We start from the raw sequence: 26,476 nt of genomic DNA, 5'->3' as shown, positions 1-26,476 counted from the left end.
ACTGAGTGTGTGTGTGGCTTTTGTAAGAGTGGTTGATTGCAGGTGGATGAGGAGCAGGTGGGTGAGATTAGTATTCCGGTGAGGGTGTGCACTGTGATTGGATGGTGTTGGAGCCTGGCGCGTCTGTTACAGTACCCCCCTCCCCACATCCCACTCCTGAGGGCCGGGGACCCCGATGATGACGTCAGAGGGTTCACCTGACCATGGAAAGGGTGGATGTCCTCTTCCCCGTGGAGCAAGTCTGTCATGGTGTTTGTTGTGAAAAGTGTCTAGCAGGTTCTGATCCAGGATGTTGTTGCGTGGGACCCATGAGCGTTCCTCTGGACCGTATCTTCCCAGTCCACTAGATACTCAAGTTGTCCACCACGACGCCGGGAGTCCAGGATGTCATGAACCTTGTAGGCAGCTCCTTTGTCAAGGATGAGTGGCAGGGGGCTGCGGCTACGCCAGGCTCTGTGGAGAGGGGGACAGAAGGATGGTGAGGTTTAAGGAGTGACACATGAAATGTGGGGTGGATCCGATACTCCGGGGGAAGGTGTAGTTTGAAGGAGACTGGGTTGATCTGCTCTGCGATGGTGAATGGGCCAAGGAATCTGGGACTCAGTTTGTGGCATGGTAGACGCAGGTGGATGTCTCGGGTTGACAGCCAGACCTTCTGTCCAGGTTGGTATGCTGAGGCTTCAGAGCGGCGAAGGTCGGCTGTCATCCTGCGTCTATGCAGGGCCCATTGTAACTGGTGGTGGGCTGCATCCCAGACCCTCTCGCTCTCTCAGAACCAGTAGTCGACAGATGGAACGTCCAAGGGTTCAACTGACCATGTGAAGAGTGGAGGCTGGTGGCTGGTAGCCGAGCATGCACTGGAATGGTGTGAGTTCGGTGTAAGGTTGATGTAGGGAGTTCTGTGCGCACTGGGCCCACCTTAGGAACTGGTTCCAAGAGTCCAGGTGGACATGGCAGAAGGTACGGAGGAAGCAGCCGATCTCTTGGATCTTCTTCTCCGTCTGCCCGTTGGACTGAGGATGGTATCCAGACCACAGACTGACGGCCACACCTAGGAGGGATTGGAAAGCGAAGTGGATGGATAGTTGGATGAAGCGTTCGAGCCTGATGGTGTCCTCGTATGCAGCTGTGAATGACAAAGTAATTTTGGGTCCAAATGGAATCGGCCCACTGAAGCGCTTTACCTTGCAGCTGGGAGATTAAGAAGGCTACCTTAGATCGCTCAGTGGGGTATAAGCATCTCCAGGACCAACGGGCATTGGAGTAAGAATACGCTGCAATCCTTCGCCGAACCAGAGAAGGGCGCTGGCTTGGCCATGGGGCTGATACGGCGGGTGAAGAAGCGGTGGTGTTGTTACCAGAAGTGCTCGCTGGTGATGGGGATGCCAGAAGGTTTGTGAGGGTTTGACGCAAAGCATCAACTAGGTCTTGGAAGGGGTCCGTGAGGCTCATGCTTGTGCCGATCAATCTTGATCCGGTCTTCTGCTACGGTAATCAGGGACAGGAGACTGGAATAACAGGAGAACACGGTTTGGTTGATTGCAGGTGGATGAGGAGCAGGTGGGTGAGATAAGTATTCCGGTGAAGGTGTGCGCTATGATTGGTTGGTGTGTCCTGGCGTATCTGTTACAATACTTTAGGGCATTGTGTATCCTGTTATTGTTCTTGTACATTGTGTTTTGTGTATTTTATATGTTTTATACATGCTTATGATGGATCACTAGTTAATATAACCTCATCTATATGATGTTTGGTATCTATGAGTTTGTATTTTCATGCTCTAAATGAGAGTGTATATTATATGTTGATGCCTATGCAACACATTAGAATTTATAAGAATATGGTGGTAAAGTCTGGCCTGGCTGGAATGGTGGCGCAGGATTGTCCATTGGGCCCACTGTTGATGGTTTGTGAAGTGGTTGAGGCAGTGGGAATGTTGGCTGGAGGAAAGCCAGGAGTTGAAGTGGGTGGCACTGGGCTGGTCAATGTAGTGGGAGGGGAGATGGCAATGTCTGGCTTCCTCATCCAGTCCAGTTGTTTTGCCCATTTGTTGTCTCTCCTCATGAAACACTCAGCAATCTCTCTCTCCAGTGTTGCCACAGTGTCCTTTATACAGGTGCTGGTCATATAATTAGAATATCATAAAAAAGTTTATTTTATTTAGCAAATTCCATTCAAAAAGTGAAACAAAACTTACATTCATTCATTACATACATAATTTGATGATTATAACTGACAACTAAGGAAAAATTGCAAAATTCAGTATCTCAGAAAATTTGAATATTGTGAAAAGGTTAAATTTTGAAGACACCTGGTGCAACACTCTAATCAGCTACTTAACTCAAAACACCAGCAAAGGCCTTTAAATGGTCTCTCAGTTCTAGTTCTGTAGGCTACACAATCATGGGGAAGACTGCTGACTTGACAGTTATCCAAAAGACGACCACTGACACCTTGCGCAAGGAGGGCAAGACACAAAAGGTCATTGCAAAAGAGGCTGGCTGTTCACAGAGCTCTGTGTCCAAGCACATTAACAGAGAGGGAGAAGGGAAGGAAAAGATGCATGTACCTTGGAGAGGATTGTGAAACTAAACCTATTAAAAAATGTGGGGGACATTCACAAAGAGTGGACTGCAGCTGGAGTTAGTGCTTCAACAACTTCTACACACAGACATGTGCAAGACGTGGGTTTCAGCTGTTGCATTCCTTTTGTCAAGCCACTCTTGAACAACAGACAGCATCAGAAGCGCCTTCAAAAAGGACTGGACTACTGCAGAGTGGTCAAAAGATATGTTCTTTGATAAAAGTAAATTTTGCATTTGCTTTGGAAATCATGGTCCCAGAGTCTGGAGGAAGAGAGGAAATGCACACAATCCACGTTGCTTGAGGTCTAGTGTAAAGTTTAAAGTGATGGTTTGGGGTCATATCATGTTCTGATGTTGGTCCACTGTGTTTTCTGAGGTCCAAGGTCAATGCAGCTTCCTGCTACTCTCCAACTTCATGGAGATACAGAATTCATTTTCCAACAGGACTTCGCACCTGCACACAGGGCCAAAACTACCAGTACCTGGTTTAAGGACCATGGTAACCCTGTTCTTAATTGGCCAGCAAACTCACCTGACCTTAAGAAAATCTATGGGGAATTGTGGAAGATGCAATATGCCAGACCCAAAAGGAGCCCCAACAAATATTGAGTGCTGTACATGCTCATACTTTCATGTTCATACTTTTCAGTTGGCCAAGATTTCTAAAAATCCTTTCTTTGTACTGGTCTTAAGTAATATTCTAATTTTCTGAGATACTGAATTTAGGATTTTCCTTAGTTGTCAGTTATAATCATCAAAATTAAAAGAAAGAAACATTTGAAATATATCAGTCTGTGTGTAATGAATTAATATAATATACAAGTTTCAAATTTTTAATGGAATTATTAAATAAATTACCTTTTTTTAATATTCTAATTATATGACCAGCACCTGTGCATGCCTCCATCTTGGCAAACTTAAAATCCACAGCCTCTTTAAAATAAACTTCATGATTTATATTACTTTCAACAGAGTCTTTAAAATCCTTCTCCAATTTTAAAACAAGGTTTTTAGGAAGAGTCAGCTCAGTGCGAAGCAGAACTCTTTCACATTGATGTAAAACCCTTTCATCATTAAGACCAGTAGATGTATTAAAAGAAGTAGCATTATACCTACTAGCCCCAAATGGTATATCAGCTAAATCTTTTGGTTGTAATATGTAATATGTCTCAGATGTGCAGATTAAAACATGCAATGCAGCCAAAAACTTTTATTACTCTTAGTTTGGATTATCCTTGTTAGCTGCAAATGTTGATGATGTCATCACATATTGCTACGTCCTACATCAAGAAAGCTGATGATCATAGTAATCCATAGACATGTCGATCATGACTCTAGTCCATTCAGAACCTGAGACTTGAGGTTCCAAAGTTGAGGAGGCGTGGCCAATAAGCACAAATTCGCGCAGCTGCATTCATCAGTTGCAGTTACTTTTTATGTGTTTATCATAAAATTGTGACTATATACAATATAATATGTGCATTAGTCCACCACTGTGTTAAAATTCAGAGGGTTTTCTGTAAATTGATACAATTCTTATAATTTTTCTCCAGTGTATGTGGGTAGGGCACACTTAAACTCAGGCATGCCCAATTCGTTCAGAAATAAAAAATGGAGACGTAAATGAAAGCTCTGAGATACCATTATCTCCCTTCAGTAAAATTTAAATACATTTGGTTTAGAAAGAGATATCAATTAAATTCTCAGTATACTGCCACCTAGTGGAATCAAAAGAAACAGGGGGCCTTTATTCATCCTCCGGAACCATCTGTGGCATGTTTTATTATGAATGTCCAAGCTTTACTTTACAACTTGTGGACTATTCAACTGGAACACCCTCTGGCTGCAATGATAGAGCTACAATTTGTTAAACGACTCAGATTGGTTCCGTCTTAAAGAAGAAAGTCATATACACCTAGGATGCCTTGAGAGTGAGTGAAAAAAATATTTATTTTCATTTTTGGGTGAACCCTTTAACACTTTGCATACAGTGTGGATTGGCATTATGGTTCTGTTCTATGAAGGTAATACAGTAGTAAAACTCGAGAGCTTGTTGATCTGAATGTGAGAACTTATATTAAAATTTTTATTTGTAAATTGAAATTTACACTCACAGCTCTGATGTGAAAAGCTGAATCTTTCAATATGCACACACAGACAATGATCAAAACACCCAGGTTACAAATGTGTAGAATGACTTTCACAAAAAGAAAATGACATACAACCTCTCAGATCTGGCAGTATAAGTTCAAATCCTAGCACTTTATCTTTAAACCAATGGGAATACCGCAAAGGGAGTAGCAAAAGTCAAAGCACTAGAATTTGTACTGCCAGATCTGAGAGGTTATAAGTGCCAACTTGACGTTGTGCAGTGAATCTGAAGTAAAGTGCAAAAGTAAATATGTTGTAAACATTTGTGTATGTCAGTTTCTTTGTGTGAAGGTCATTTTGCACATTTGTAACTATTCATCTACAAATTCAAATTCAAAACATAGGTGTTTTGATCATTGTCTGTGAGTGCAAATTGAAAGATTCAGCTTTTCACATCAGAGCAGTGAGTGTTTCTTACGAATACAAATATTAATATGACAAGTTCTTATATTCAGATTTTCAAACTCTCGATTTTAGCTACTGATTTACCGCCATACTGTTCTGTTCTGGGCAAAAACTCCCAGTCCATCCACCCAGCCTGTCATGAATTAGCAGGTTGGGGGCAGTAATAAACCCCAAACAAACCATATGCTGTCACCCTCATAACCACAAACTTATGAAAAATCCAAAAGGAGAAGCATGTCCTTCTGAAATTGCAGAGGCTGGGGCAACATGGCCCTTACAAGAGGAGAGTCGCAGCAAAGAGGTGCTCATCTTTATAAGCATCAAAGGAAAGCAGCATGCCCTTTTAATGCATTACCTGAAAAGATTAAGCTCCAAGCATATGGTCAATACCCAAAGATGAATGGTCTAAACCTGAATATTAAGCAACAAGCCTGTTGCACTTACCCAAATAACATTGTTACTGCTTTAATAAAAAACTTTAGTGGTGAAATTTACAGATACACTAGATAGCTTTAAGCAAAAAGCATGTTTCTGACTTTCACACAGTGTATTGCAACAATACATGAGCATCTCAATAAATCAGAATGTCATGGAAAAGTTCATTTATTTCAGTAATTCAAATCTAATTGTAAAACTCGTATATTAAATAAATTCAATGCACACAGACTAAAGTAGTTTGTGTCTTTGGTTATTTTAATTGTCATTATTTTGGCTCACATTTAACAAAAACCCATAAATTCTCAACAAATTAGAATACTGTACTTCATAAGACCTGATCCAGAATGCAGCAGGAACTGATCCAGAATGCAGCAGCAGAGTGGTCTTTAAAGAGCAGAAGAACGCTCATGTCACACTTCTTTTTATCAGTTCTTTTTATCAGTTTGCACTGGATAACAAAAGCCACTCGCATCAAATTCAAGGAACTGATATTTGTCTTCTAGACAACAGAGATGGGGACTCGAGTTTGAGACTCGGACTCGAGTGCGACTTAAGTCGCACAAACAGTGACTTCAGACTCGACTTGAGACTCGTCCTCGAAAGACTTCAGACTCGACTCGGACTCGAGCTCCGGGACTCGTGAACAATGTTAATTTTTAGTAAACGTCAGATGAGCTCGCTGTTAGAGTTGTGACGTTCGCGAACGAACCGATTCTTTTGAACGGCTCATAAACATGAACGATGGGAGCCGAGTCACGGCTGGAGGGGAGCCGTTCTTTCTGTCGCTCTTTTTTCCTATGCGTGTTTCAGAGCGCGTGTTTCATACAGATGCACACAAATGAGCTCCTCCGCGAGACAGAACAGTTATAGGGGGAGGGGCGCACCCAGCGCAGGCCAACCCTTTATAGCGTGATGATATTAGTTATTAGTTGTGCACGCATCCTTCACGTGAGTACTCCAGTGGAAAAAAACCTGCGTGCCTCTGTCATTGGGCAGAGCCATGAAGTTTTGCACAGATATTCATTGCAGCCCACTTTGTTATTGTTCATTGATTTGAAGGGGCTGATGTCCTATTTGAAAAGTTTACAGTAGTAATAGTATGTAGACATTTCCATTTTATTTATTCAAATTTTATCTACTTTAAATATTTTTGGTTCTCTATCAAAATGTTCTTGTGTGGAAGTGTTTGTAGTAAAAGCTGTTTTGCACAGAAATTCATTGCAGCCGGCTTTGTTTTTGATGTTTATTTGTGAGTAGGTATTGTATGAATAACATAAGTCAGCGTAGCTTTGTTCATTCTTAAGCCAGACAAGAGGTGTGCAGCTATACAGCCAGGACAGACAGAAGGCCATTACTGAATCCATAAATGCAAAATACAGATATTAACTTAAAAGTAAAGCATTCTTGGTGTTTTTGTCATGTTGCAATAGCCTGTTTACACTGATTATATACCAAAATCAAAGTTGATATTGTATGCTAATAAATAGAGTTGTCATAATAACATATTACATGCTTTGAATTCCTTATATATAGCTATGCAGTGTTCTAAGCAGCTTGGATGGGTCGCTGTACGTGATGCAACATTTATTATAACCAGAGACTTAATATAATAAAGAGACTTGAGACTTGACTTGGACTCTAGCTCAGAGACTTGAGACTTGACTTGGACTCTAGCTCAGAGACTTGAGACTTGACTTGGACTCTAGCTCAGAGACTTGAGACTTGACTTGGACTCTAGCTCAGAGACTTGAGACTTGACTTGGACTCTAGCTCAGAGACTTGAGACTTGACTTGGACTCTAGCTCAGAGACTTGTGAGCATCTCTGCTAGACAACCACTGAAATTGCACCAATATCTAAAATCGTCCTGTTATCGACTTGTGAGCTGAACATGTTTACAGAAATACATTTGTTTATCTCATACTGTTTTGAAAATCATTATATCACTTTCATCAAGAGTTAAGGGCTAGTTCCTTAGCCTCTGGAGTCATACACTAAGGGGGGTTGGGGTGATACTGTCACACAAAGACACGTTTTTACTGCTCAATATATATTAAGATGTTTTTATGTCTATATATTACAGTTTTAATTGTTTTACATGTTGTCTTAGCCATTTCAACCATCTTTTTCATTTGAATGTGTGTCTTTTAATGTAAATTGGTCTGCCTGTCATGTGATCAGTCACATGACAGGAATAAGGAACTAGATCAGTATAAAGCATGCAGGATGACAAACAACCGGGTGAAGACCAAATCACTAAATCAGCTGGATTGAGGAGTTGCTTTTAAAGGACATGCCATTAAAGGACATGCCATTACTTCTTTGGACTGTATATACACTGGAGGACACTTTTACCTTGGAACTTACAACACCCTGGATTTCTAAAGGACTGTTTTAAGGGTATGGAACTGAAAGACTCTGTGCTTTTAACCGCCTAGGATTTCTAGTTCTAGTCTTGTTGTTTTAAATTCATTGTGAATATTGTAAATAAACTTTATTCATTCTACTTTTGATGTTGTCTCATCTTTTTCAAACACTTTATTTTACCGCACACAGTTTAATCTGATCCCAATTTAACAAATTTAAAAAATGTAAAATTTAAAAAAATCTTCCAATAAGGCCTATCACTAGAATAAAGTAAAACACAAGCTAATTTTCATTTTTGGGTGAAATAACCCTTAAATAGTTTTAAGGATATTGGATCTGAAAGAAATACAGTAATATTATCAAACCTGCTTCACGGTGTAGATTTGGAAAAACAATTTAAATGGCAAAACAAAACAGAAAATTACAGTCAATAATCAGTCAATAGTGACAGTCAAAAAAAAGTATAACGAAGCAAGTTTATCTTAGGTTATGAAATATCATGTGGTGTGACTGTCAGGTGGTGCAAAATGAAAATATACAGTGGATACGGAACGTATTCAGAGCCCCTTAAATTTGACTTTTTTATTTTTTATATTGCAGCCATTTGCAGCATTTTTGCTGATTTATTAAAAAAGAAAAACTGAAATATCACATGGTCCTAAGTATTCAGACCCTTTGCTGTGATACTCATATATTTAACTTAGGTGCTGTCCATTTCTTCTGATCATCCTTGAGATGGTTCTACACCTTCATTTGAGTCCAGCAGTGTTTCATTATACCAATTGTACTTGATTAGGAAAGCCACACAACTGTCTATATAAGACCTTACAGCTCACAGTGCATTTAAGAGCAAATTAGGTCAACGGAACTGCCTGAAGAGCTCAGAGACCAAATTGTGGTAAAGCACAGATCTGGCCAAGGTTACAAAAAAAAAAAAAATTCTGCTGCACTTAATGTTCCTAAGAGGACAGTGGTCTCCATAATCCTTAAATGGAAGACGTTTGGGATGACCAGAACCCTTCCTAGAGCTGATCGTCCGGCCAAACTGAGATATCGGGGCAGAAGAGCCTTGCTGGGAGAGGTGAAGAAGAACCCAAAGATCACTGTGGTTAAGCTCCAGGGATGCAGTCGGAAGATGGGGAAAAAGTTGTTGAAAGTCAACATCACTGCAGCCCTCCACCAGTCAGGGCTTTATGGCAGAGTGGCCCGACGGAAGCCTCTCCTCAGTGCAAGACATATGAAAGCCTGCATGGAGTTTGCTAAAAAACACCCGAAGGACTCTGGTTTGATGAAACCAAGATAAAACTTTTTTGCCTTAATTTTAAGCAGTATGTGTGAAATCAAAACCAGGCACTGCTCATCACCTGTCCAATACAGTCCCAACAGTGAAGCATGGTGGTGGCAGCATCATGCTGTGGGGGTGTTTTTCAGCTGCAGGGACAGGAAAGATGAATGCGGTCAAGTACAGGGATATCCTGGATGAAAACCTTCTCCAGAGTGCTCAGGACCTCAGACTGGGCTGAAGGTTCACCTTCCAACAAGACAATGACCCTAAGCACACCGTTAAAATAACAAAGGAGTGGGTTCACAACAACTCTGTGACTGTTCTTGAATGGCCCAGCCAGAGCCCTGACTTAAACCCAATTGAGCATCTCTGAAGAGACCTGTGTTATTTCAGTTTTTCTTTTTTAATAAATGTGCAAAAATGTAAACAATTCTGTGTTTTTCTGTCAATATGGGGTACTGTGTGTACATTGAGGAAAGAGAGAATACTTTCTGTACCCACTGTATTTATAAATTCATGAAACTAATTTCAAATAATAAAACAAAAATGCTTTAAAAGATATTTTTGAATATACTGACATTCACTCACTCATATTCAGCTGGGAATCTAAATAGTGTTATGTGCTCATCTGTACAGCCAAAGGCAGAACTGTTAGCATGTTTTGCTCACTTTTAGCATGGCATTAGAGCTGGTACACCACTGTCACTTGTGAAATCAAAACGCTCGGACACTCTTCAAAATTTCCTCTTCTCTTCTTAATCCACCTCCTCCTCCACCAACTCTTGCAGCTGACAACAGCAGTTTCTTCACAAATAAGATGAGAACCATCAGTGACCAATTCTCCACACCGCATACTGAGGATAACAATGACCAATGCACACTCTCTCTCCTCCTTCTCTCCACTCTCAGAGATAGACGTTTCCAAACGTATCCTGTCCAATCATCCTACTACTTGTCCACTTGATCCAATCCCCACTCACCTCCTTCAAGCGATTTCTTCTTCAGTCATACCTTCACTTACTCACATTATCAACTCCTCTCTTCACTCTTGAACATTTCCCTCAGTATTTAAGCAAGCTTGTGACACAGCTTATGATATCCCTTCTTCCATTCATTGCAAAGACACTTGAGCGAGCTGTGTTCAACCAGCTCTCCATGTTCCTTGTACAGAACAACCTCCTGGACAGAAACCAATCTGGCTTCAAAAAAATCTTACCCTGCCCTGTGACTGGCAAGAGCAGCTTCAGAATCCTCAGTACTCATCTTGTTGGACCTGTCTGCTGCTTTTTACACAGTTAATCACCAGATTCTCCTGTCTACTCTCAGAAAGATGGGCATCTCTGGAACCGCACTCAAGTGGTTTAAGTCCTACCTCTCTGATAGGTCCTTCAGGATGTCTGGAGGGGTGATGTTTCTAAGTCACAACAACTTGCTTCTGGGGTTCCTCAAGGCTCAGTACTTGGACAACTTCTCTTCTCCATCTACATGACGGCATTAGGATCTGTCATTCAGAAGCATGGTTTTTCTTATCACTTCTACGCTGATGACACCCAACTCTACTTCTCATTCCAACCAGATGACCCGATGGTAGCTGCTCATATTTCAGACTGTCTGAGTGACATTTCTAGCTGGATGAATGACCATCACCTTCAGCTCAACCTTACTAAGATCGTTTCATCACAACTTCTCTATACAGCTGGGTTCGTCAACCATGACTCCTAAAATGTAAAGATGGCGCCAGTGTGCGTGGCAGGCCGTCTGTTGTCTCTAGCCTTAATCGTGTTTGTGTTGTTTTTACTAACTACTTTTAACAATGTGGACTCTCTACTAGTGTATGATCACCAGATACTGCTGAACATTAGTTCAAATATGGTAAATATGCTAATTAATAATTCTGGTGGATCAAAAACCTCACCTCACCTGTACCAGTTACCTGTGTATTTCCTGCTCAGAAGAAAAAGAGACATAAACGTCGGGGAAACGTCTGGCAGTTTCCCACAATCTCCATAGAACATTAGCGGAGTATCAGATAGACGACTGCAACTATATTTCCATGCGTTCTTTGGATCCTGTTTACACCTGGATGGTACCAGTGGTCGACACCGACAAGGAGTCCAGGGCCCCCCCGATCCATGTCTCCCCGCTTTTGGAGAGGTGGAGTTAACACATCGTGCCTATTAGTGTTGGATCGTGAGCCCCGGATAGCAGATAACCCAGCTCCGGCCAGGATTGCCCTGGTAAATGCCAGGTCACTGGTAAACAAAACTTTTATCTTAAATGAATTTTTTTACCTCAAATAACTTGGATCTACTGTACGTGACTGAAATCTGGATGAACGAGGGTGAGTTAAGCCCCTTTTCGGAGGTTTTACCTTTAAACTGTGACTTTTTTAACTCTCCACAACTTACAGGTCGGGGTGGAGGAATTGCAATTATTTTTAAGGAAAAATTAAACTGCCAGCGTGTGATGTGCAACTTCTACTCAAGCTTTGAGCCAGTGCTATGTTCTGTGATTTATCTTCCTCCCAAATACCATAAAGACTTCATAAATGGTTTTTCCGATTTTTCTGGCTGAAATCATGCCAAAGTATGACAGAGTTTTTAGCATTTAGAGATTTTAACATCTATATCTGTTGTCCCTCCAAGCCATTGGTTAAAGACTTCAAGTCGTTTAACTTGATGCAGTTTGTGGCTAGCTCTAAACATGAGCACGGACACACATTAGACCTGGTTTTATCGTGTGATCTACCTGTCTAACAATATTAATGTTTGTGATGCTACTTTTTCTGACCACATGCCTGTGAAATTCGAGATTTTTTAAACCATGTGCTCCTGCTCGTCGCTGTCGCTCATTTAACTCTTTAACCGCAGACAGGTTTACTGATGTTTTTGAAAGCACAAAAATGGCCTTCTCAGTGTCCACTCAGCATTATAATACTGATGATTTAACATCATTGTTTTATGCTTCTTGTCAGAATGCACTGGACAATGTTGCCCCTTTCAAGACTATTCGTGCTAAGCCAAAATCTGAACCATGGCTAAATGACATTACCCATGCTTCTAGGCATGAGTGCAGGAGAGCGGAACGCCAGTGGGAAAAGGATAGGCTGCAGGTTTCGTCTGAGATCTTGAAAGACAGCTTGTTTAAATATAAAAAACTGTAAAAATGGAAAAGTCAAAATATTTCTCAAATGTCATCACAAATAATTCTCATAAACCTTGTGTTCTAATCAACACTATTAATTCTGTTTTAAATACATCTCAACAAATAAGTTAGGAATTTTCCAAAGAAACGTGAAAACTTTTAGCAGTTTTTTTTAATTATGTTTTTATTAACAAGATTCGGGAGGAGCGCCTCAGATACTTGGCCTAATTGACACAGGTGGACCATAATCAAGTAATCAATCCCATAGTATAAATATAGCTGACGTACCACTATCCATTGGCCCAGTTTGAGGCCGCTTCCTCTAGCAGCGCAGACCGCGTGACGTAAACCAATACATATTCAGGTGAAGACGCTAAAAGCAGGTTCGCGGCTAAAGTTTGTTAAACGACGTCATGATGCAGTTCCGTCTTCTTCTTCTTCTACCAGTGTTTTATGGCGGTTTTGGCAAACCAGCTTAAAGGTGCATTACCACCATCTGCTGATCTGGAGTGTGGAGTGCGCATAGATTTAGAAGACAGACAGTCGGATGATGATGATGTCACTTTTAACCACGAAGCCAAGGCATTATTTCCAGAGTCTTCACCCACACTGAAATGTTCAAGACATTACATTTGCCTTATCTCTCACGTTTAAACCTCACAGAAATGATACAGACATAAGTTCCATGATAGGTAAAAAAAACAAACAAACAAAAAAACGATAGTCTGAATGCACTGTAAGTCGCTTTGGATAAAAGCGTCTGCTAAATGCATACATTTAAATTTAAATTTCCATGCAAGTATTCTGGCAGGACCAATTTATTTAGGGACCTATTTCACCATTCACTGGCGTGATCCCTCAAAATTCATCTAAAACGCAACTGCCCTCGTGTTTTGATGCAGGATAGCAAGTGTGAGTAAAATTTCTGTTGCCTTTTTAGGACCGTAATACGGGAAAAACGGGCAAGTAAATATCTTTAGAAACCACTTGGAAGCGAATAGCACATAACTGCTATTAACTAATTTGCTTGCAAGCATTGCCAACGGCCCCAGTTTATTATCGTTTCACTTTCACAGCATGTTAAACATCACTCTCTTACTTGATCTGGACAAACCGTGCATCAATTTAAAGTCTAAAGACTCTGCCTTCGATATTTGACCAATGTTTCCATAAAACATTGTTTCAATGACAGTTATTTAGTAACTTATGTCAGGAAAACGAATATCTCCCCACTGCCGTAGCAGTGCCTGCTCCCACAGGAGCCTTTCCCGTATCTTCCCTCTGCTGCAGCAGTGTCTGCTCCCGCATAAAAAAATAAAATAAAAAAAAATAAAAATCGACATCACCTCCGCTTAAAAGGTATGCCATGCATCCTAGGTTGTGGTGATCGTATCATGTATCGACGATAGCCAAGATTATATTAGGCTCATTCTCCAATCAACGTTTTTTATTATCATTATTAGGCGGCCTACCATAATTCAGCTATCAAACCGCTCTGTTATCCCATCTCTCAAAGGATGATGTGAGCCTGTAGGCGGCGAAGAAGTCTCCATTCACAAATAGACATACATCATTTGCAGATATAAGGCATTCCACCGTACTTTAACAGGTAATCTGATACGTGCCATATTTGAAACGAGCTCTCACTAACAGAGTTTAATGCCACAGTTATGTTCGAACGCATCTCATTCTTGTTTCCGGGTCGGCGCGTCGGTCCCATCATGAGGCACGTGGTCGGGAGCGCGTATGACCAAGGCATCAGTTCAACCAAACTCACTCCAAATATATGATCTTACCTGTTTTTGTATACCTTATATTTAAGTTGTTCGTTTACATCCATATTAGGGTTAAATCGTTGGTCCTTAAATTAAATCTACTATTGTTTTTACACCATTGACTGATTTTGCAGAACATTTAGACTGATAACTTCCGTACGCAGATGCAAAAAAAAAAAAAAAAAAAGAAATCGCCATCGGACGCTGGCGAGAGCCTCCTGGCCGGACAATCACTACCATTCCACGTGGTCTAGGTTGCAAAACCGATCTAACCAATAAACAAGCCATCCGATGCCGCAAGTACCAAACACACAAACAAACCCTCCTTCCTTCCTACGGTCGTCGAGTTTTACCCGACTCATGCCCTGAGTAGCGAACTCCCATAAGACGTCAACGAGAGCCTCGGGAACTTACCATTCCATTTGACAGTAGGTGAGGCTTAACTGTCCGACGGTACGAGTCTTGACCTCTCATCAATTACTGCAAAAAAAAAAAAAAAAAAAAAAAACTCTCAGCCATCTTCACATCTTTTAACCCCGCCTGGCGAGGCTTACCCGTTCGATGTTCTGATTTTAATGCCCCCGATGTTCTGAGTTTAATGCCCTATCTGATGCCACAAGAGTCCTCCCAGTCGGGTTTTCCACTCTCGCCCCGTCCGTGAGTCTCATCCATGTGATGCCGTGAGTCGGGATCTCCCTTCGGATGTCGCCACAGTCCTCCTTGTCGGCCAGCACAAAGCTTTTTATCTGCCAAACCAAGAGGACCCAGAAGTCCGTCATCCTGAGTCTCAATCTCCTGTCTGAGGCTTCATGGGCCCTCTCCGTCAGCATTAGGCCCTTCGCCCACTGAACAGCAGGGGCTATCAGCACCTTTACCTACTCCGGTTGAGGCAACTCGGGTCCTCCCAGTCGGGCACTTTAACCATGCTTCTCCTCCTTATCGGCCGGTAGGGCTCACCGTTCCAACGCCACAAGCTCCCATTGAGCATCGGCTCGAGCCCTACCGACCAGGCGCCAACAACCATGCAGTTCACTACCTGCAGCCGTTAGGGCCTACTCTTCTAACGCCTAAGTCGCTGAAATTATTTTTTTTCGACCTGGTGGTACCATCAATACCCCTGATGTAGATCTTGGTGACTTAAATTCATATGTGAAGCCCGTTGTAAAAAGCCTATGTGTTTTAATGGATGGTGACTAGATAAAATGTATACTACATAGATAGATTAATTTGGTAGTTAAATTGTGTTTTTATCAGTTAAGGCAATTATCTAAAGTCAAGTCATTTGTATCTTTTATTGATTTTGAGAGGGTCATCCATGCTTTTATATCAACCAGCCTGGACTATTGTAATAGGCATCTCTAACACGTTTGCAGAGGGAACAAAATGTGGCTGCACGTTTATTAACAGGGACATGCAAACAAGACTCCATTACACCTATATTAGCTTCCCTTCACTGGTTGCCAGTTCGCTTTAGAATTGATTTCAAGATTTTACTTTTAGTTTTTAAATCATTAAATAACACTGCTCCTGAATACCTCTCAGATCTATTAGAGCCATTTGCTCCATCCAGAGCACTTAGGTCTGCTGGGCAACAGCTTTTAGTCTCCCCCAATGCAAGATTAAAGAGCGGAGGTGAGCGTGCCTTTCCAGTAGCGGCTCCAAAACTCTGGAATAATTTACCTTTGTACATTAGGCAGGCACCTTCACTTGCTTACATATTTGTATAGTACAGCATATAACACAGTATGAGAGTTACCTGTTAGGAGTTTGTGTGTGTTATAAATCATTATTGTATATATTGCATATTTTATTGTGTTTTCATTTATTTTATTTTATTCCTTTTATGCTTTTTAGCTTTACTGTTTATTTTATATTGTATGTAAAGCACTTTGGTGAACACCTGCTGTTTTAAAAAGGTGCTCTATAAATAAACTTTGATTTGATTTGACTCCAGGACAGCTAGAAACCTAGGAGTTGTGATGGAACATCAGTTAAGCTTCACAGACTGTATTGCTACAACGACCTGGTCCTGCAGATTTGCCTTATACAACATTAGGAAGATTAGGCCCTTCCTGTCAGAGCAGGTCACGCAACTTCTTGTCCAAGCTCTTGTTCTCTCCAGACTGAACTATTGTAATGCCCTCCTGTCGGGCCTTCCTGCATGTGCTATCAAGACTCTGCAACTGATCCAGAATGCAGCACAGAGGGTTGTCTTCAATGAGCCAAAAATGTTCATGTTACTCCTCTCCTCATCAGGTTACACTGGCTACCAGTAGCCACTTGCATCAAATTCAAGGTACTGATGTACCAACATACCTAAACTCACTAGTTCAATCTTATGTGCCCTCCAGAAGTTTGTGCTCTGCAAATGAATGACGCCTTGTAGTGCCATCCGAAAAAAGTTCAAAATAACTCTCACGGACCTTTTCCCAGCTGGTGGAATGACCTCTCAATCTCAATTTGAAGAGCTGAGTCTTTACTCATTTTCAAAAAAACATCTAAAAACTCATCTTTTTCAAAAGCACTTAACCAACTTTTTATATTAAATACTAGCACTTACCTATTCTTTTCTTGTCTTTCATAATCTTATATTTATATAAAAAAACAACAACCTGGCTATGTGTTCTGTACTAGACTAACTGAGACTGGTCATGACACTTGTATACTGTTGTTGTTCTCTTGTTGATCTGATTGCTTCTAATGTTATCATTTGTAAGTCGCTTTTGGATAAAAGAGTCTGCTAAATGTTTAAATGTAAAATGAAAGTGCCATGGGTGGAAGCTTACAGATGAATGGGAGGTAATATTATAATGAAATACCTTTGTCAGATCACCAAGGGTGACTCTTGAAGAAAAAGGCTTATGGGTTAATATTTTTTCGGTAGATGTACCGGGGACCTGGTTATCACACTGAAAATATGGAAAAGTCTGATTTTCATGATATGTCATCTTTAAAAGTCATTAGAGCCTAGTCATTTTTCAAAAACATATGCAATGAACAAATGCATTTATGTTAATTTGAAACATGTTTTAAACTAGATTTATCATTGACTCAACAGTTTGGAAACTGGAAAGTTCTGTGCCCAACAACAAGTGAGTAAACGACTGGAGAAAAAGGAAGGAAATAAGATCATCTGATTGCTTGCTAAACTTCAGACATAGACACCACATTTCTTTACCCATGTTTAAACTTGAAACAAAATGCAGTTAATGTAGGAGTTATTGTAATAAATGGTTTCAAAGTAAAGTGTGCTTGCCTCACTGTACATTGTTCTTGTTGTTTTACTCTAGACCAAAAAGTGATTTGTTTTTAAAGTTAAAGTATGGACTCCAGAATGACATCAGTGATCATAATTTTACACATTTCAGGTAAGATTATTGTATTAATAAATTGCAGTCATTTCATCAAAAAAAATTTCCAACACAGACTAAAGACATTTTAGACTTTGAGGTGAGATTCCTCACTGCTCTCAGAGTGAATCACTTGGATTGTCAGAGCAGAAGCTCTCCATCAATGCTAACCTCATTGTTTCAGTGTTGTTTTTTTAATTTTCTTTTCTTCCTCTCTTTCCTTCTTGTTTTTTTTTTTTTTTTTTTTAATCAGGCTCTCTAACATTGGACCGTCTCTCTGTGACCTGTGAAAATATTTGTGCTCTGAGGGAAACCAATGTGCAGTTGAAGTGCTCTTATGACGAGGACAACATCAAATCTGTGTTCTGGTTCAGCGAGAAACAAAGAACAAACTGGAGAAAATACAATGAACCTGAAGATTTGACTTTAGACTCAGATTACTCAGGACGGGTGAAATATGAGATCTCAAGCAGCTATTCAACGCTCACAATATCAGACGTGAGAGAGACAGACTCTGGAGAATATCAGCTCATGTTCATCATGAAGGATGGAGTTAAACATCTCAGCTCATCGGCTGTCAGTCTAACAGTCACAGGTGAAACTGAGTCCAGATTCTGGTCACTTCAGCTGCTTTCATTTGTAAAGTTTTATTATTTTTTTGATAAATTCAGTCCTGCAGGTGAGGATGAATCCTGGATCTACAGACCAGATGGATCAGAGAGTAAAACTTACCTGTGAGACTTCCTGTGCGTCCAGTCCTCAGAATTACTACTGGAAAAAAAATGGACAATATGAAGAAGATCTTAGTCATTCCAGGAGCATTGAAGTTTCATTCGAAGCTGGTGTCAGTTACTCGTGTTTTCTTATTCCAGATCTTAGGATCTACTCCTCTCCTGTATGTGAGTGACACTTAATATTTTTTTATTAAAATAAGCACTAATATAATATCAGTGTTTGTTCACACATGTGTATATATATGGGGATACATGTAAATGTATTTATATATATATATATATATATATATATATATATATATATATATATATATATATATATATATAAAACGATTATGTAAGTGATCATCCAGATTTAGTTCCAGCTGTATAGTATTATAATGTTTTCTAGCAGATTAATTGCAAAGGCTTTTGTATGGCTTTGTTTGATTTCTTTGGTGTTGAAATCAGGTGCATATAAGTGACAGAAAATGCTTTGATTACTTAGTGTAATCTTGGTTCCCTGAGATAAAAGAACGGTTGTTATGTATGGGAAAACTCCTTTTTTCCTTTCTCCTGAAGCCTGATTTGTTCACGTTTGTTCAGAACCACTAACCATATGGGAGGATTAAACAGATAGAATCCACGCCTACAGAGCGGGAGTGTCTAAGTTATAGAATCTAGCAAAACTGGACAGTGATGACCAGCCGGTGGTCGCACAGAGCTCAATGAAAGATATGCCGCATCCAGTCTTTCTGATGCATAAGCCAGAGCTATTGCATTAACAATCCAGCAAGACAGTCTTTGCTTAGTGACCGGCAGACACTTCTGGCTGCCTCAAAAGCAAATAAACAGCTGTTCAGACTGCCTAAACAGTTTAGAACATTCCACATATACTCATATCTGGTGTTGCTCAAGAATGGTGTTGCTTACTCTCGCTGGGAGCCTATTAGAATCCCGTCGAGGCACCAGACATGAAGTCTCCACCACTCTAGGAGGGGATGCCAAATCATGCCTTTCACCATCCCTTACCAGCAGCATCAGCTCTGGAAACCAAGCCTGGTTCTTACAGAGTAGAGTTACTAAGAGAAGAGAGCATTTGGTTTCCTTGAATTGCCCGATGATCTGGGGAATCAGGGCGATAGGAGGAAACACATACAGGCGAGCCCTGGACCAGATGTGGGCCAGGGCATCTCTCTGTATTGAGAAAAATGAGAAAATCTTCCAAAGCAAAGAGGTCGACCTCTGCCTTCCCGAAGACTGCCCAAATTTGCTGTACCGTCTGAGGATGCAGCGCACAATCGCCTGGGGCCACCTTGCCTCTGAACAGCCTGTCCGCACCCAGGTTCATAAAAGTTTTTATTGAAAAGACTATTTTTTATTGGTGCTGAGATGTTACGATGATACAGAGGACTTGTTTTATTTCTTTATTCCAACTTCCAACTTCCTCCAGGCTTCTCAGGGTAAGAGCGATGGAATACCCGAATGTGAGCAGCATCCAGAACCTGCTGCCGGGGAACCCAGCTCCATCTTAATGGGAGATCCCGGGTGGAGAGCCATACCTTGTGCCCCACAGAATAGGAGGGTGCAGGAGTCCGATAACGGTTTGCGTGACGCTCATATTAGGCAGAGGTCCTCAGAAGGGTGGCCCGGGCTTGCTGCCAGGTGCGATGACATCTGCAGATATATGCTTGGATGGAGGGAACAGCCAACTCTTTCTCCTGAGAGGGAAACAACGGGGGTTGAAAACCATAGACACATTGAAAAGGTGACAGTCGTGGCAGATGTGGGAAGCGTGTTGTGGGCATACTCCACCCTGAGATGTCCAGGATGTGGGGTTGGAGGAAGCCAAACAATGCAGGTTGGTCTTCAGTTTCTGGTTGGCTCAGGCTTATGGTGGCCCCTATGGCTCGGCAGAATGACTTCCAAACGGCTGAAGTGAATTGTGAACCTCTTTCCGAGATGATGTCCAAAGGTAGGCCGTGGACCGTGAACACCACAGAGACTAAGAATTCGGCAGTCTCCTTAGCTGTGGGCAGTTTGGGCAGAGACAGATAATGTGCAACCTTGCTAAAACGATCCACCACAGTGAGAACCACAGTCATACCCTTCGAGGGAGGTAGCCCAGATACAAAATCCAGTGATAAGTGAGACCACGGACGACAAGGTATGGGAAGCGGCTGCAGATACACTGGTTGGAACCCTTGTTCTGTGCACAGATGGGACAAGCAGAAACAAAGGTCTGGACATTGTTCCTCATCTCTGGCCACCAGAATCGTCTGCGCAGGAAGGCCAAAGAGCGTGCCACTCCAGGATGGCATGAGAGTCTGGAGGAGTGATACAGACTGTACTGTAATACAGATGGACGGACGGACAGAGAGAGGCACAAACAGATGACCCGGGGAGCCATTAACTGGGTCATGCTATTGCTGAAGGGCTGTTCTCACCTTACCCTCAATCTCCCAAATGGCTGCCCCAATGACACAGGTTTTTGGTATATTATGGTGTCGGGTTCTGCAATAGTCTCCTCCTTCACGAACAGCCGAGACAATGCGTCAGGCTTCATATTTCTGGATCCAGGCCTGTAGGTAAGGGCAAAATTGAAGTGACCAAAGAAAAGAGCCCACCTGGCTTGACGAGTATTCAGGCGTTTCGCCGAGTGGATGTACTCCAGGTTTTTATGGTCGGTCCAAACCACGAACGGTTGATCTACGCCCTATAGCCAATGTCACCACTCCTCGAGAGCCAACTTCACAGCCAGCAGTTCCCGGTTCCCGACATCATAGTTTCTTTCTGTGGGAGATAAACGATGGTATAGAAAGGCACAAAGGTGAAGTTTGTTATCCTCAGGTGACTGCTGGGACAGGACTGCCCCCACTCCCACAGGTCCACTAACCACAACAAACGGTCTAGCTGGGGAGGTTAGTTCAGTTAATGGTGCAGCAGTGCAGCTGTAATTTCTAATGAAACGTCTATAAAAGTTAGCAAACCCCAAAAATCTCTGTAGCTGTTTCCTTGTATCTGGTCGGGGCCAATCTAAGACTGCTCTCACCTTCTCCGGATCCATCCTCACCTGACCTCTGGTAATGATGTGACCGAGGAAGGTGATGGTGAAGGCGTGAAACTCGCACTTCTCTGCTTTGAAAAATAGACGGTTATCCAGTAGTCGATGGAGGACCTGTCAGACATGCTGGACATGTTCTGCTTGATTCTGGGAAAAGATGAGGATATCAAGCACATCATTGATTAGACACTAAAAGACGGCAGGTGAGTTAGACAGGCCAAAAGGCATAACCAGGTAATTAAAGTGTCCCAGAGGGGTGTTGAAGGTCGTCTTCCATTCATCTCCTTTACGAATTCGGACCAGGTGGTAGGCATTGCGGAGATCTAATTTTGAAAATACTGTAGCTCGCTGGAGAAATTCAAAGGCTGAGTTCATGAGTAGTAGTGGATATTTGTTCTTTACAGATATCATATTTGAATGATATCATTCAAACCTCTGAAGTCGATACATGGGCGGAGGGTCCCATCTTTCTTACCCACAAAGAAAAACCCGGCTCCAAGAGGTGTTGACGAAGGGCGGATAATCCCAGCTGCCAGGGAATTGTTAATGTACTCCTCCATTGCCACCCGCTCAGACGGCTCCGAGGAAACGTAGATCCAGGCAACAGGTCAATGGCGCAGTCATAGGGTCGGTGCGGGGGAAGTGAGAGAGCCTGTTGTTTACAGAACACCTCCGATATCTCGTGGTACTCAGTGGAGATTAATGACAGGTCTGGCCGGTCTGGTTCGGGTTTATGGCGGGTTAAAGAAGAAGGCAGAGCAGACCGCAAACAACTAGCAAGACAGGCAGAGCTGTAGTTATGAACCTTAGCAGATATCCAGTCAATATGAGGATTATGTCTGGTTAACCAGGAGTGCCCCAAAAGTAACGGTATAAATGGTGAGTCAATAACAAAAAAGGAGATTTCTTTGTGTGGTTGTCCACAGTAGAGGCAAGCGTTTGTTCCTCTACGGTGTTCTCGTTCATCTGCACTGAGACGGTTCCGACCCAGCTGCATGGGCTTGCCCTCCGGGAACTCCTCTCGCTGCATGGGCTCCAGTGGAAGTATATGACGAGGAAAATATCTGGATCCTGTGGAGTGATCTCTTCGGTGAGGAATGACATCACCGCCAGGGTTGTGTTGTTTCTGTCGTCGTTGCTCTCGACAGCGATTGTCTATACGAATTGTCAAAGCAATGAGATTATCCAGGTTCACAGGTTTAGGATGTGTCACCAGTTCATCCTTTAATCTTTCCCTTAAACCTTTGATAAACACAGCCAGCAGGGACGCCTCATTCCACCCACTCTCTACGGCCAATGTTCGGAACTCAATGGCGTACTCCGCCACACTCCAGAGTCCTTGGTGATTAGAGAACAATCTCATGCAAGCGTCATTACCTTGGACCGAATGGTCGAAAACCTTGGTCATCTCTGCAGTAAATGCAACATAGGTGGTGGTAAACTGGTCCTGTCTCCTCCAGTGAACTGAAGCCCACTGCAAGGCCGCTCCTCGCAGCAACCCGATGAGGTAGGCAATCTTGGATCTCTCTGTGGCATAGGTGAGGTGTTGGAGAGCAAAAACTAGACCACATTGCATGAGAAATGTCTTACACTGACCTAGGATCCCATCGTGCCTTTCCGCTGGTGAAACCCAAGGTTCCCTGGCAGGATTAGCTGTGACTGATTCGGCCAGTTCAGGGGCTGGAGGAGGATTTTGCAGGGACTCCTGAAGGGTTTCCACACGGAGAGACAAGTCCTGAAGTCCTCCCATAATTTCCCTAAGCGCGGTACTGTGCTGATTCAGGATTGCTCCTTGAGTGGATACCGCAATGGCGAACTGGCTCTAGGTCTGCTGAGTCCATAATGGCCGGATCGTTCTGTCAGGACCGGGAACCAGAACTCAAATGCAGACCAGAGTGTCAGTTCAATTAAAGGTAAATTTATTAACCCCAAGTTTTAAACAGAGATGTATGAGCAGGGTATGTTCTCGCAGAACAGACGGTTGGTGATCCAGTTTCAGTAATCTGTGTCCTGAGATTCTGGTGAGAGATTTGATTCCAAGGTTCAGGCTGGAACATGAATGGTACAACGATCCGCCGGGGACTGGAAAGTTGGTCTGGCTTTTATAAGAGAGTAGATTGCTTGAAATGGAACAGGTGTGCTTGACTGACGTGATGAACTGCAGGTGAGAAGACAGGATCACTGGAGAACATGCCCACCAGCAATCAGCCAGAGCCAGGATCACGACCAAGGGTTTGTGACACTTCCAAGTGGCCTATAGCTTAAATTGTTAAAATATGTATAAATGGCTCATTCTTGACAAAAGGCAAAAGAGCTGTGTGCGTGCGCATATTTGACTAATGTCGGGCTGTAAACGGGTTTGGGCTTTTAAAAAGCTGTCAATCTAAATGTACTTGTCGGGCTCGGGCCAAAATCTGTCGGGCTTGGGTCCTGTCGGGCCTAACTTTTAAGGCTCAATTAGAGCTCTATCATGGATCACTGGTTCTTTAAGTCATAAGAATCACTGTTGAGTCCAACTGTCTTAAATTTCAGCAGATAATCATTTGTTTTACTCCTGTTTTCTCAGTTTCCTTACTAGTACCAACCAAGCTGCAGGTTGTTTTTCCAATCACTGTGGATGTGTTCCTTTGCATGTCCTCAATACTGATCCTAAGCAGTGATAGAAATAGTGTGGATTTAGTGGGTTTTAAAGGGATAGTTCACCTCCCTCCCACCAAAAAAATAAATAATAATAATTGTTACTTTAGTTGCACATTTAAATCTCAAGTGGCAGTAACTGCTGACTTCACCATGGACCACGGTTTTAGCTAAAACTCTTCTTTACTGTTCTACTGAAGATAAAATCACCCACATCTTGGGTTTCCTGAGGGTGAGTGAATTAACAGTCATTTTACATTTTTGGGTGAATTATTCCTTTAACTGGCTTTCTCCCAACCAGGTCTTGGTGACCTGCTTCCTTTCTCATATTCATGCTCTCTCAATTCACAAAAGTGTGTATCAGCCTGGGCCAGCAAAATAGTCTGTGAGAGATCGGCTCTATGTTGTAGTTTAATGTACCAGCAGCAGCTCCGTTTATGTGACAAAAAGTGCAAATCTTGTTGTGTGGACAGTTTACTTCTCAGTGCGATGGGTTGGAAAGATATCGCCCAATAACAGCCATTGATTCAAATTAAAATCCTAAAATGTTTATCATGTAGAATTTTCACACTGAACATTCATCTTGACGTGTACAGACCTTAACTGTAATTTTCACAGCAGTAATCTGTGTCTCTTTCAGGCATTTCTAAGAGTGGCTGCTGGGGAGTGACTTACTCCTCTAGAAGAGTCTGTGCTTTGGTCGGCTCAACAGTAGACATTTCCAGCACATACACACATCCCCCTGGTCATACTGTAAATAAAACATTCTGGCATTATGTTCAGCCTGGTGACTTAAAGGATCTGCGTGAGGAGCATCAGTTTGCTGGTCGTGTGGAGTATGTGGAGAACAAACTGAGAATCAAAGAGCTCAAGATCAGTGACTCTGGAGAATATCGATTCAGGTTCATGACTGCCTCAGAACAATACTCTGGATCACCTGGAGTCATTCTTACTGTGACAGGTAACTGATTGATATACTGATTGTTCAAAAGGTTTCCTCTATACTTTCTAATAAGCTTTTTTTTTTTTTTTTCAGATATGCAGGTGAAAAGCAGCCAATCTGTTCTCTCAGAGGGACAGGAAGTGATATTAATCTGTTCAACTAAATGCACTCTGGACGACAAACATACTTACATCTGGTACAAGAACAGACGACAGGTAACAGATGGATTCACTAAAGACAACAAGCTGTACCTGGACTCAGTCAGTGATGAAGAGCTTCACCAGTATTCCTGTGCTGTAGGAGGTAACACATCTCTCATGATACATGTGCTTCAGTGTGAATGTTTGATGAGTTCAGATGGTTTCTCTGATAGTCATGATTCACTTCTTTGTGTTGAGAAGATCCAGTGGACAGCACAGAGTTCAGCCATTATGCTGTCACTCTGCTGGTGTTTTCACCTCAGTTTCTCATAATAGCAGCTCTGTGGATGTGGTGAGTAAAATAATTGCATGATAAATAATGAAATAAATTCAGGTTATAAGATTGTCCATTATGATTCAAAAGGTTTTTCATCAGAATGCATCTCAATTCAAAACTAAGTTGAAAACAAAAGTGAAGGGAAACATTTTTGTATATATCATATTTAAACAACTTTGATATATAAGATTCAATGGCACATATGCTATGACGTATTTAATGTTTTTGTATTGTCTGTTTCAGAATCTGATGTTCCACATCTGTCATCTGCTGTCTGTCAGTCAGAGCCGCTGGAGTGATGTCATTGTGTTCTTCCATTGTGACATCATCACCTAGCAACATTCAGAACTGTCAGCAGCTACATTATTGATACTGTGTCTCATTTCGGAGGCTGCGTCCTCCGGAGGACGCATTTGAAGGCTGCATACGTCATCGGGGAAGTCTCATTTAAGAAAAGTAACCATTAAATAGCGAAGTAAAAAATAAACTATAGCATTTTAAACATCACAAGGAATAACAGTCAATTTTGTAATTATTATTTTTCTTAAATTAGACTTTCCTGATGACATATGCAGCCTTCAAATGCGACCTCCGGAGGACACAAGGCGTTTCTCAATGTCAAGGATAGTTCCTTGGTAGGACTGATCCTTCCAAGTCACTTCCTTCAGAGCCTAGGTGAGAGTCCTCTTTAGCATTCGGAGAACACATAAATGGAACAGGCTAGTAAGTGCACGTAATTGCGTCATTACGTGCCGTTTAAAGGTCCGTTTGAATAACGCTGTGAATGGTATCATTAAATTACTTTGGACAACTTTTGTAAGGAAAGGAATGTAAGGAAAGTTGTCCAAAAATTTAAGCAACCAATTGTTAAATGACAGGTCCGGTTCATTTAACCATTTGTATTTGTATAATTTACAATATCAATACGAATACGGTAGTAATTTGTACTGGCATTTAAAAGTCAAACTTTACTTATATTTACTACAGTTATAACAAATGTTTGGTAACGTAAATAAAAACCGTTAACGCTCCGACTACGTTAATGTTCAACATTTTTTTATTTTTGAACTAACGTCAGATAGCAAAGCTGCGCACATAGGATTGTGGGTTATTTGAGAGCGCGAAGACCGCGAAGGATACACA

General features: G+C 41.8%; 1 protein-coding gene across 1 annotated transcript; it reads left to right on the top strand.

Moving 5' to 3' along the window:
* The first annotated feature begins 5,408 nt into the window (after positions 1 to 5,408).
* LOC113064574 (sialoadhesin-like) lies at positions 5,409 to 25,352 on the top strand. Its single transcript, XM_026235426.1, has 6 exons — positions 5,409 to 5,442; positions 17,753 to 18,094; positions 18,171 to 18,398; positions 24,554 to 24,874; positions 24,950 to 25,159; positions 25,258 to 25,352. The coding sequence occupies exons 1-6, from the start codon at positions 5,409 to 5,411 to the stop codon at positions 25,350 to 25,352; spliced, it is 1,230 nt and encodes a 409-aa protein (XP_026091211.1).
* The last annotated feature ends 1,124 nt before the right edge of the window (positions 25,353 to 26,476 follow it).

This window comes from Carassius auratus, chromosome 47, assembly GCF_003368295.1.
Source record: "Carassius auratus strain Wakin chromosome 47, ASM336829v1, whole genome shotgun sequence".
NCBI lineage: Eukaryota > Metazoa > Chordata > Actinopteri > Cypriniformes > Cyprinidae > Carassius > Carassius auratus.
The sequence above is the reverse complement of the archived record's forward strand: the minus strand, read 5'-3'. Positions and strand labels throughout refer to the sequence as shown.

Excerpts from the sequence above, each read along its gene's own strand:
- LOC113064574 (XM_026235426.1), top strand. The coding sequence starts at position 5,409 with ATGGCCCTTACAAGAGGAGAGTCGCAGCAAAGAG. Across the intron at positions 5,443-17,752 it reads AGGAGAGTCGCAGCAAAGAG|GCTCTCTAACATTGGACCGT; the intron begins GTGCTCATCTTT and ends TTTTTTAATCAG. Across the intron at positions 18,095-18,170 it reads TGTCAGTCTAACAGTCACAG|TCCTGCAGGTGAGGATGAAT; the intron begins GTGAAACTGAGT and ends TGATAAATTCAG.